Raw genomic sequence first — 13,082 nt, 5'->3', positions numbered from 1 at the left:
AGGCTGGGATCACAGAACTGTGAGAAAGAGGGCAGCAGCTTCAAGGGAATAGAAACTCAGATCGAGTCAGTACCATAAAGAGCTTTGGCAGCAGGTGCTCAACTCAGAACGATGATTCAATTTCAGCGAAACTTTTAATAATAATCTGAAAAACAGGCTAGATAAGAAAGGACACCATCACCACAGGGGATACGGAAGCCACAAGATTTCTACTGAACAGAAATGAGAGTGGCAAGAATGAGTCAAATCTCGTCTGCTGCAATGCCTCTACCACAGCCTCTCCTCAATGGGACTGCTGCTATCCACTCGGACTGGTACTGCCTCATTATTCCATTCATGCACCTTTCTTCTAGCACTTTTTTTTGTTTGTTTGGTTTTTTTGTTTACACAAAGAGATTGACGTTTTTGTAAGGGATGGTCTTGTTGTCATACATAAATACAGTTCTGTCCTAATGTGGTCCTGGCTGCAGGATGTGAAACTGGAAAAAGCTTGTTCATCTGCAACAAACTAACTGCCCTCACAACAGGTATCTTTTTTTTTTTTTACATGCAGGCAGATAATCTTCCTCTAGGCAACTCTTTTCAGGACTGCAAGTTCTTGGAATCAGAAAGTGAAAGGATTTGCAAAAGCAGGATTGAACCATCAAACACAAACTGCACCAGTAGCATGCACTAAATCAACTAGCCTGTGTCATATTATTTATTTTTTTTAGGCCTCCCACAGACTACAAATAAATATAGTAGTCTTGATAAGGTATCACAGGTAACGAGATGTTTTACCCAACTGTAGACAACTGGCAGATAAGTTTGGTGGCCCTGAGTCCACAATTTAGTCTTTAACAACAGCTTGTCGTGTTTCCAGCTGCTTAGTGCCAAGAACAATCTCTGATAGGCAAAACGGTACCAATGGGAAGAAACACCCTTTCTTAAGAAACTCACAGTCTTGTTTCACCAGAAGTGCTGTCAATATGTAAGATAGTACCAACCTATAAACAGGGCGGAACAATCAGGAACATATTCTAGATCATGCAAATTACTTCAAAACTTGAAAGAAAATCTGAAAAAGAACAAAGACTTTTCCACAGAGAAGAAGTAAGAAAATTCACTTTGAACAGTTCCAGTCCTTTGAGGGAAATAGGCAGCAAACCAATATCTCCTGAGTTTTGTTTAAAAAGAGACAAGCCTGAGTACAAAACTGGCTTTATATTATTTTTTAATTATTCATCATTATGCAACAGCAACAGGGCTATTATATAATAATGGCTGCTTCTTGCCAACCAGGCTTTAGCTACTCTTTAAAAAAGAAACTGAAATTGAATTCTAGCCAAATTAGGAATTTATTTACAAAATTTTGAATAAAAAGAGAAGTCCAGAACATCCAAGTCACTTCCTTTCAGTAATCCATGAACAGAACAAACCAAAACACAGAACTCAAAGTATAGGCTAAACATGGACCGAATCATTATGACTACGCTCAGAAAGTGTCACACCTTTAACCACTGCTTTGTAAATATGATCCCTGGACTTTTCATACATGGGTGGTTCAGCTGAAGTCACGGGTACCATCACAGCCGCTATCACAGTTATCACTAGGCTCAAGATGAAGCTCGAAGCGAATCATCTATGTACTGCAAGCAAGCAATACTCTAAGAGCATATGCCTGCTTTCAGAAACCTCACCAGACTATAGCAGGGAACATGTGTGTCTTCTGTGTGTGTGCAAGTATGCGTTAAGAGGAATGGTGCGAAAAACTGAAAGAAAAATTAATAACTACACAGCTAATACTAAAGCACATCTTTAACACTTTGCTTCAGGATAAAATATGAACAAATCAAAATACACATTTGAATGTGAATAGTCATCTCAGTCCATAATTCATATAAATTAAAACACAGTGATTCAAGCATTATTGGTAAAAAGTTGCAGAGCTAGGTTTCATATTCCATCTGCTCTTAATAAGTAATTTAGAACAATGTTATGCAATTAAATAGGAATATTGGAAAGGGAGTCAAAGGAAGAAGTGATTAACTATTTGCAGCTTTTCTCTGTTGCTTTCACTACAACATATCCTGTAAAATTAAGAAAAAAAATGTCCCCTACTTCAATGAATGATGCACATGTCATTTTTGATAGGAGCATTTAGTTTTTAATATAAAGTCTTTTAGGCTTTGTTTCCCACCATCTTTGCTTGTAATGCTATGAAAAACTTGTAGATTATTGCTTGTGGAACAGAGCCAACACAAATGGACAGACTCAGCCCAGATTCATACAAACACACAGAATCAGGACATCTAGATGCTAGTTCCTTTTGAATTTTTATTTTACAGTCTCAGAATTTGTTTACTTAAGTGTTCTCATCTTCCATGTTGGTTTTTATCATAAACGCCCCTTTCTCTCTAAAGAGAAAGGAAGCTAAATGAGCCACATCTGCTTCAATAAATTGTCAAGAGTCGCAGCTTTTTAGTGTTCTAAAAATAATTCTTGGCAGGATGGGTCAGCAGCAAAAAGCAACAAATGCAATTATTTCATTAAAATATAAAAGTCACTATTTCTAAGATATTAAAAAGAAAAGGACTCTGAAAGCTACATATCCATGTTGGCTTTGTCTATCCATTTTTCTTACAGTAACATATTATATACTCTCTTGCAACATCTGACTGTGAAATTAGAGTCAAAAGAGCTGCCGCTAATGCTCTAAAACCTATTTTATCTTCATAAGATTCCTAATATCCCAGATAATATGTAAACAGACAGCCATAAAACTTGCTGATTTAGGACACTGTTAGCAACATCTATGTTTACTTTGTAGGTTGTGGCTAGATAATAATGGAAAAAAGATCAGTGGAAGAAAGGTACTTCATGGAAAGTAAGCAGCAGTGCCACTCACCTGCCAGTGGAGGATTATATTCCAGATCAAACCAAGGGTCAGCTTATGATTTCCATCCACAATGTCTGAGCTCCCAATATTTACCAAATCAACCTATTTAAGAAACAAAAAAAAAATTTTGTGTAAGATTAATAGCAAGCATAAGAGGTTGGTGTTATTTTCATACATTTGGTGTTCAACTTTCTTTGTGATGAGGGAGAGGGAGGGATAGGCTAGGGTAAATCTCATTTGGTTTCTGTTGTTTAGTAAACATCCAACTCATTTTATAAATGGCACAATTAATGTGCTGGCAAAAAGCAAGCAGTGATCTAGGGTTCCAATTATTCCAGTTATAGCATGTTGTGAAAACATACAATTAAAAGTAATAGTCAATAATAACTCAAAAATCTTTTATATTGAGCCTCTACAATTACAAATCACAAAACTGATGGGTGACACAGAAAAATTCCTGTATCATGCTCTATACTACCTTACATAATATACTTTGCTGAAAGCTACACACACATCTAGACACTGTAAGAACCTACAAACCCAAGATACTGTTCTACATATTTAGGTTAAAATAGAAATTATTTTGCCTTAATTAAATTCTACAATGTATAAGGCAAGGCAGGATGTGTTCTGGAATAGAGAGAAACCAATGACTGTGATCTAAGCAAGTCTTTTCCACATTAGTTTGTCCAATAATGTTGTTTTCCATAATTATATTATGCATTTGCAAATTCATATGCATCAGCATTTATCACTCTGGAATATTCTTTCCTCCACATGTGAAATGAACCTTCACCCTCCCACACTTTTTATGCTATCTAAATAAGAATGCCAAATTCAGGGATGCAAGTGCAAGACAACACAAGCTAAGACCTGCACTTTTGGATGGAAACTATGACTATAAAATTTGCATCCTCACTGTTTCATAGATGCATTTTTTCATGGTCAGAACTGATACTTGTACAGCAAAGTACCTCATTCCCCCACAAATTACAGCCTGCGTATCTCTACTGTATTTCTGAAGCTATTTGAAGTTACATCTGTAGAATGACTAAAGGTTTTGCACACTTAAAACAAGCCTCTTTTTTTTTTTTTTTTAATATCACTGCATCTATGTATAGGTCATTTTTATTAATCATATACAAAGCAGATAGTTTGTCAAGAACTCTAAAACTCTCTAAGAACTCTTTTCTTTAAGAATGCATCATTTTGTATTCAAAGCATATGAGACTGGCAATTCATTCTAACCTACAGTGTCTTGAAACATTTCCCAAGTGGAATTTAGACTTTATGTCCTGAATTTCAAATGGGGTCCATGTAGCAAGTAAGCCACAACAAAGCTTATTAGGGTACCACCTACACGTTCTACAGGCCAAACCCTCCACCTGTTTTTGGAAATGGAAGCCTGAACACACAGAGCCTACATCTGTTTTACTGAAACACAGGAACACTTCCCAGTTTGCCTCAGTGTTGCCTGAGGCTATACTGGGGCAACCCCCCCACCCCAACACTATCACCTTTCCATAGGAAAAAAAAAAAAAATCTGTAAAATGGGTTGACTGGAAGCAGCAGCATTTTTCAATCTGTTACCACCCAGATAACTGCAGAACCTCAGCACAAGGATGGCACATACCAGCAGAAAAATCTGGATTAGTCACCGGCTTTAAATAGCTTTAGAACCATTGATTTTGCATTCCTGCAGTCACACAGAAATCACTCTTGAGATCATTTTGAAGGTTAAGGAAACTATTTCAGAGGCAGATCTTTTGTCTTTATACTATATATATATATATATATGTATGTATGTATATATATACACTATACTAATTTTTATATTGTATATAGCTCATAAGGTTTTCATTACATGAATATGATGGCCACTGGATGACCACTTCACTTCCTAAAATAATGCTTTTTCTTCTATATTCTTCAATTGCAATACTCTCTGTTTTCCTTCTATATTTAAAAGGGACTATTGTTGTGTTCTGGAAACTGAATGAAAAGCACATAAATGGATTTAGCTGATACGTAGTGAATAAATACTTTTCAAAACATTTACTATGAAACTTTGTAACCACATTCCAGGTATGCAATCAAAACCTTCTTGTATACTGTGAAATAATGTATTGCTGGTTTTTTTCAACAATATCAAATATTGCAGATTTTGAAGAAGTAGAAGCTTTTTCTTCTGTTTATTTACATGAAATTCCATTTATAAAAAGAAAAATCAAGCCGGAGGTCTTTATGCCAGTCTTATAAGGTCACTTTCATTTATGCACAAATCTTCAGATGGATAAGCATTACCTTAGATAATCGATAACTTTATTCAGCAGCTGAACTCAAGCATGTTTAGTGACCTACTGCAGCTATCAAGAAATCCAATATAATATGTGGCACAGAATACATTATCACTGTTCCATCACATCTTACTGTTAAGTTTAAGCGAATGCTATAGTTTATTTGCATTTATTCTTGAGAAGGAGATATGATATAATTAGTTGGCCACTGAAAATGTCTGCTAAAGTTATGGGTCCATTAGAATGCTTGCATAAGGAAGACATTCTGAGAATATTTACTCAAAAATGATGCACAGGATACTGGTTTGAAAAGTCAATCTTGACAAAGTAGAATGGAAAGTGGTTTTGATATGATTCATTTCCTTAATGTTATGAACCATAAGGAACAGACACCAATGAAAATTTACCAAAAAGATTTCACGTAGGAAAAGCCTCAGTTTTTCAGACTTCATGATTGTCAGTGCTTGTGAGCAGATATTTTGATAGGTAGCACCTTCTAACCAGCTACGGATGACTTCTTGTAATTAACCTTTTAAAATGTATTTTAAATACCATGCATTACCATAAAATTGTGCATGTTGATCTGTCTTCAGATAGCATCCTTTATAGATATATTACTCAAACGTTTGCTGGCAGAGGATTTTAAACTCTATGAAATACATTCAATCCTGGTGCTGAATGATGAAGTATCTAAGTCACATCAATAAAACTGCCTTGACTCCAGCAATTGTATCCTATAGGCCAGAGTTTGATCCAACACTTAGAAAGCATTAAGTGTGCTATCTATAGGATGTTCTGACCCTGTCCGGCTGATTACTTACATTATTTCTCTGCAAAACCTGCAGTGCTTTGTTGACATTGTTCAGAGCATGAACTCTTGTGGAGCCCTTTTCTTTTGCCTACAAAGAAAATAAAACAAATTTGACTGCCCAAAATCAGAAACTAGAATACACTCTATGTAACTCAAATCTTATATTACACCTGCAGTTTTCTATTTCGTAAGTTTATGACAACAACAGTGAGAATATTACCATACATCGTTCATATGCAGCTTTCCGATACAAAATAAAGGCAATTGTGAAACAAAGTGGATCCACAGCTGGCAGGTAATCTGGTACCTTGACATTTTTCAGTGAATGAATCATTGAAATGTACAGAAAATCAGATAATTCCAGATTTTTTTTATTATGATTAGTTGTCTTCTCCATGGCACAATTTAGGAACATTACTGTGACAACCAAACAGAGAAGCATTGGTTCCTTTAATATTTATTTACAAATATATTCTCTCTGAATTTTGATTCTCAAACTCCCAGCCTGCTTCACTACTCTCTTGTGAGAAAGCTTCAGAGAAAAATCCCAAGCTCACAAAGTCCAAGCAGGAACACAAGAGGGATATTCAAAAATACATGTGATGTGTCACTTCAGAATTTCCAGGTTAATAACAGCAAGTTGTTCTCCCTTTTCAGACATGTACAACTCCAATATACGGACTGTATGTATGACATTTATTAGCAAAACATTCTAATTCTACATATTAAATTCTATTCCTTGTTTTTGGCACAAATACCTAGTGATGAATAATTTCTGAATTCCAGCTAAAATCTAAATGAACCCTGCCTCAGTCTTAGTTCTCTTTGCCACACTTCCTTAATAAGTGCATACAACAAACTAGAACATTTTCATTTCAAATATATGCCTAGCAAAGGGTTACTGTCTAATATAGCTCTGAGTCACAATGTTTCCTCAATTTCAAATGAAAGTAAAAAATATTCAGACTCCTAAAAAATAGTTTCCACAGGACCTCATCAATGGCAGAAATTAATGAACACCACCTACCACAATTATCACAACATCAAGACTTCAATATATAGTTAACATGTTAATATATACATACAAGTTTTTGGCCTGTAAGGCATTCCAGGAGCTCCAGAAGTCTTCGTCCATCTCGAAAATCATTAAAAAGATCTTCAATGTAACGTCTTCCAAACTGAAATGAAACAATGGCTTTAGTTAGTTCAAATGCCAAAAAAAGGAAGAATCAATTTGCTAAAAAAAGACCAGAAAGCTGTAAAAGCCACTGTCTTGCAAAGTGGTGTATTCCACCTGTGTAAATACACTGTGCTAATTAAATGTTAAATATGAAAGGTATGATGCAAAGTAAAGGAAGAAAATATCTTACAACTAAACTGATAGGATTCTTTCACATCTGTTTTTAATAGGGTTCTATGGCATAAGACAGATTGGTGCCTACCTTATTTCAAATATTTTTCTTATGGTAAGGAAAGTACAGCCTTTATTCCCTCTTAAAATTACACTATTGATATCATCCGTGAGAAAGTGCTGCAGATCCAATAATTTGTAATTTGTGCACATACCATTAATTCAAACAAATAAGCCAGAACTAAATACTAATGAAGCTAGAACACAAACTGAACTTGGCAATTAAGGTGCAATTCAGGAGAAAAATAGGAAAAATAATTTGCCAGATGAAAAAAACCCAAACAAAACCACCAAACACCCAGAAAGAGATACCAAGTTTAAGTGCCTAGTAGGCACCTTCATGTGGCAGAAACAAACTTGGAATTACACAGAGAGAGAAAAGTTTCAGGCTTATTCTAGTGAGGATCTAAGAAACATATCTATGTTCATAGGACATACTTGGAATTGTACTGAATCACAGCCTCATTAATGTAAGTGCCTAAACCACAATTTAGTACATAGCATCAGCAAAAAACGAAAGGAAATAATTGGGATTTTCCCTCATGTGACAATGGTAAAAGATGAATTTCTTTCTAAAATTCAAGCCACGTTTCTGATCTGATGCTTTGACTAATGCATTAAATATTAAAAATATAGAAACATAATTTTGTATAGTTTAGTCACTGTGCAACTTTTATATGTACCTATAAATTTTGACATATTTTTGTATGTATGAGAGCTATTGAGAACCACAACAAAAAAGTGATTATCTGGTGCAGTGTCAAGTAGATTCACATGTCCACATTATTTCTAATTTGTAAAGTTTCACAGATGCTTTGATTGATTCGAGAGGAAGCATCTGTATTTTAATTTGCTAGAATTGACACCATGCTGACCTACATCACATATCTTACACTTTTACCACAGAGCAATATAGAATTGGGAATCCATATTACACAGAAAACATTTGCTTTCCTGTCAGCAGTGTTGTTCTGGTACTCACTGCAACACTCATTAGAGCTAGCTGGGAATTTTATGAAAAACGTATTTTGGCAGAAAGTACCAACTCCTTTGGAAGTTTTCTTAAACAGAGGACAGAATTAAGGACAGTTTCCAGTGCTAGACTCATTTTTTCCTCAATCAATAAATATTTATGGGTACAGAACAAACTTTAGTGCTATTGGCTGCTCTGGCATGACTCCTTCCCTCTTTCTTTCTCTCAACTGCTATTCTGGGGCAAGAGCTCCTTTAAATCCCTTCATTTTTTGGTAAGGTCTTGTTTCTGTTTCACAGAGCAAACAAATCTGAAACATCAAAAATTTTTTACAGCAGTGGGAATCCTTTTTTTCTAGCCAGTTTTCACACCCTGCACAACCCATTCCAACTAAGTTAATTTCTAGTTAACACACGTGCTGCCACTTGACTACCTAAAATATCTGAAAACCAGTACTGAACAGATTCACATATGATTTAGTCACCCTGCTCAACCTCTTGAATTATCTGTTTAACTAACACTACTCAGCAACTCTATTTCCTGCCTTGCATTTAATATAAGAAATAGTTTTGATAAAATGTTTTAAATTGTGGTATGAATAATCATGTGCCATTATGCAAGTCAAGTCACGCACGGTATTCCTGAAGCTGTCTATTATTTACTCCATACAGCACAAATTTAAAACTAAAACATATGACTAAATCAGAGAGACTTTATTTTGTTTCCTAATCTTGCAGAACAAAAGTCATTTTTGCAGAGGGGAAGCACAAGACCTATGCACTTCTAAGGGAACATTTTAACATGCTTTAGAAAGTTGAAGTGATCAATAGGCCCTTCTGTAACACTATGGAAGAGTTGTTCCCATAATGTTACTGAATCAGTCTGGGAATATGAGCACAATGACATTTTGATAATAGAATATAATTATATTGCTTTGTATCATAAGGGAAAAATAGAACTAGCCTTCATAACTGCCTGTGTGTCTGACTTTCTTCCTTTATGCAGCATTTAAGCTATTCATAAAGTTTAGGTTGAAATCCATCTAGGACAGCCAAAAATTCTGCTTGACAGAATAATATGGGGGGGGGGGGGGGGGGGTGGTAAACTTTTCAGAAAGAAAATAAAGACACAGCATGGCAGCATCCCCAGCAGAACATATTAATTACAAATGTATTACAAGTAAACCTTAAAACAAAATTTACCATTGATTTTTTAGGGTCTCGAAAGTATACCTTCCATTAATCAGCAAATAAAAATACCTTAAGACACCCTATACTACCGCCACACATATCATCCTTAACCTGAAGAAGGTTGCTATTTTTCTGGCAACAGGGTAATTAAGTCTTCTTTCTCAAATAGATTGAATGTCTTCACTGGATCGACTTTGCAGTAAGTCTTCAGAAACAAAGGGCTCAAAGATGCATCAAATAAATTCATTGTGTCATTGAAAAGTGTCTCTTAAGTTGTATGAAGCTTTGAAAACAAAGAAAAAACAAGTGTGACTAGTCAATGGCTTGCCAAAACAAATGCCTAGTCTTTTATTATAAATTCTTGTTGAAAATAACCTTGTTTAAAACTTTTTTTAGGTTGTGACCTACAGCCACCGCCCTTTACCTACAGAGGAATGAAAACGTTCAGAAGAATCTCCTGTGCCCTTTGTATGCATGTTGATTTGTTACTCTCTCTATATCACAAACTTATCCAAAACCTAATTTAAAAAAATGCCCAAAGCAGGTGCATGCTGGATTGTTGGCTGACATTTTTTTTCTTAAAACCCACAATGATGGAAGAGATGGGGGAAATGAGAGAGAGTACAGGACAGAGTAAGGACTGCAGATGCTGAACATGAAGCACAATGCAACTTTTCATCAGTATGTTATTAATTTCCCAACCAGTAGTTTGACTGGAAGCAATATGAAACTAGAGAAAATTGTATGATCTTAATCAATATATAAGCTATTTATAACATTAGTCAAGTGGATCAGCAAAGTAATTATCATCTCTTTCTTCCTTACTTGCTTATTTCAGGGAGACCAACAATTAATGGAGGGATTTGGGGGATTGGAGGCAGGGTTGAAAAGGCCAATGAGAAAAAATATACGGAATAAAGAAAAAGAGGGAATAATTGTAACTGAAATTGGAAAAAAAAAAAAAAAAAGGAAAGAAACAGAAATTACTTTCTAGAAGTAGGACCAACAAAAGAAAAATCTAAGGCAGAAATTTGTTAGAATCTTCATGACTAGAAAGACTCTAGGGACTTAAGTATACGGCAGTTTTACGTATTATTTTAACCTACTGTCTTCATGTTAAATAAAGGTCAAAACACAGACAATTTTCTTGGTCTAGCTGATATGGCTGTTGGCTGCAACTGCTGATCTTTACATAACGTAAGACCTGAAGGAAATCCAAAGGATTTATTTTAAAAGAAAATCACCGCAAAAAAATGTGATACAGAAGGGAAGACAAGATTCCTGTTTTACCATGGATGAAATTAACCCTCCAACTTAAATAAGGACTGAGGAAAGGAATTCACAAAATACATTTGTATGGAAAAAAACCTCCTACACTACCATGGTCAACTACACAAGCCTTAGTCTTAGAATTACAGGGTAATGTACAATTAACATCTCAAGAAAACATGGGAACTTGCAGAAGAGTCTTACCCAAGGTGTTACAAGGGAGTAAAGCATACTTAGAGGATTCCATGCACTAACTCAACTGCATGTACATATATATGTACATGCATGTAGATATTCTAGAATGCTCTCAGTATTAGACTGAAATAATATCTAAAGTGTATTATTGTTATTTTCCAAGCTCAGACAGCAACTGAACCAATTTTATGCCAAAGAATGCTACCTAAAAAGACAAAAGTAGATGGAAAAGAAAGGAGAAATTTAGGAAACAGTCTGAAAGTAAGTGTTGATAGATAAATGTAGTAGCAAACTTTTTGTGTGAATATATTTAGAAATCTTAGAACGTCAAGCTCCATCCTATTCATCTCACTACTGACTACTTTCATTGTCATTCCTGTGTTCTTCTTTTCAAACACTCTATATTAGACCTCATTCTCTCTGTGTAAATTTAACAAATAAATTTTATCAAACAAGTAAACTATTTTATCAGCTCATTCTTCAGATACATTATGGAAGAAGTTAATATTGTGGGAAGTGTTACATGAAAAGCCGGTATTCCATGAAAAGCTCTCTGTTCAGAGCTACATGCAAGCTAGTCATTGTGAAAGTGATACAGGCAAGAACACCAAATAGTTGAAAAATATCTTGTCCAGAGAAGGTACAAAGACATCCATTCATGAACGTTGACCCTCCTATTGCCCAGTGCTCAAAAATTATGAGTCAAACCTCCAAAAATTCTGATTAGCATAAAACTGTCAGCAGACATCATGTTTTAGAATAAATTAGCACAGGCAAATCCTATAGTAAGGGAAAACAGAGTGAAGAGAAAGGAAATATGAAGAGGAAGGAGTTGGGAAGGGAGAGGAAATGAAAGAAGGGGAAGAGGATTAAGAACAAGTCATAACTTAATTTTTCTCCCACAAACACAAAGGCTAGAAATGCATTTCTGTTTCCTGAGATTCATAAACACTCAAAATTTCAAGCAATGAGTCCATAATAACAAGTCCAGCAAAATACATGATAACAGAAGACTGTAACACAGCTACCATTTGAGGTTCTTTAACATGCATTTATTTTTTCTGTTTTATAAAAATGCTATATGATAGATACTTTTCCCCAGTTTTTCAGAAAAATTACAGAGGGTAAAAACTTGGCTGAGGAAGAGATCTCAGACTTTTCATTTTCCTTTGCAGGCAAGTATGTATTTAGATTACACTTTTCATTTGAGGGCAGACTAGACTGTAAGAAGATTATTACAGTAAGACAAGTTGGATGCTATTTCTCATGCATTTTACAGTTTTATTGGCTTATTATTATCAGTTCATCTGGGAAATCTAGCAACCGAAACTATCAACAGATGGAGAGAGACAGAATAAATTAAAAGAAAAAAGGCACTGTAAAGACAGAGAATTCAAGGTTAGGCATGGCACTAGACAGAAGATTTAAGGTTATATTAGGCATAAATAGGAAAAATCAGCTTATAATAAAACTAGTGGACACACAAGTCCTTCAGACTCCCGCAACAGGTAAATCACTGAGACCTCCGCTTGGGGCCAGACCTGTCCCTCCAGGAGGGGCACAGAGCCTGGAAGGGAGCTGTAGCGCGGTCCAGCTGTGCCCCCAGCGTGCTGAGCTGTGGAACAAAGAGCCAGAGGTGCCCTGCAGTTTGGCCGGGACCTCAGGCTACTGACTGATCACTAAAAAAATGAAAAGACAAGATACAATCCAGAAAGGCAGAAGGACATAAACCATAAGTCTTCACATAACTTTTTGAAGTAATTGTCTCAAGTTCAGTTTGTAAACCTGTAAATTTTGCTGAATAGACATCAGTAGGGAAGAAATAAGAACTTGGTTGGCTTAGAGATGTTACTTTTAGTAAGACTAAAGAATCAGCCTTTTCTTGCAGTCAAAATATTTGATGCCTCACTCTGTGAAACAATAAAGAACAGTCATTGAGCTAATCTCAACAGATCTTTTAAGTCAGTTTTAATAAAAGAGGGATTATTAATACTTGCTCTTGCTCTGCTAAATATATTAAAGGTTGAATTTCTCTCCCCAACATCCTCGTTTACAGTT

The 13,082-nt window shown here is 35.4% G+C and overlaps 1 protein-coding gene across 16 annotated transcripts in view; it reads right to left on the bottom strand.

Moving 5' to 3' along the window:
- Positions 1–13,082, bottom strand: part of DMD (dystrophin) — a 1,198,278-nt gene that overhangs the window by 907,620 nt on the left and 277,576 nt on the right. For all 16 annotated transcript variants that reach the window (XM_030020819.2, XM_030020811.2, XM_030020812.2 and 13 more), the window contains 3 exons: positions 7,072–7,164; positions 5,997–6,074; positions 2,888–2,980 (listed from right to left, as the gene is read on the bottom strand). In XM_030020819.2, the coding sequence (XP_029876679.1) occupies positions 2,888–2,980; positions 5,997–6,074; positions 7,072–7,164 (264 nt within the window). The remainder of the gene's footprint in view (positions 1–2,887; positions 2,981–5,996; positions 6,075–7,071; positions 7,165–13,082) is intronic.

The sequence above is a fragment of the Aquila chrysaetos genome, chromosome 7 (genome assembly GCF_900496995.4).
Source record: "Aquila chrysaetos chrysaetos chromosome 7, bAquChr1.4, whole genome shotgun sequence".
In the NCBI taxonomy this organism is placed as follows: domain Eukaryota; kingdom Metazoa; phylum Chordata; class Aves; order Accipitriformes; family Accipitridae; genus Aquila; species Aquila chrysaetos.
This window is presented reverse-complemented; position numbering and strand designations above follow the sequence as displayed.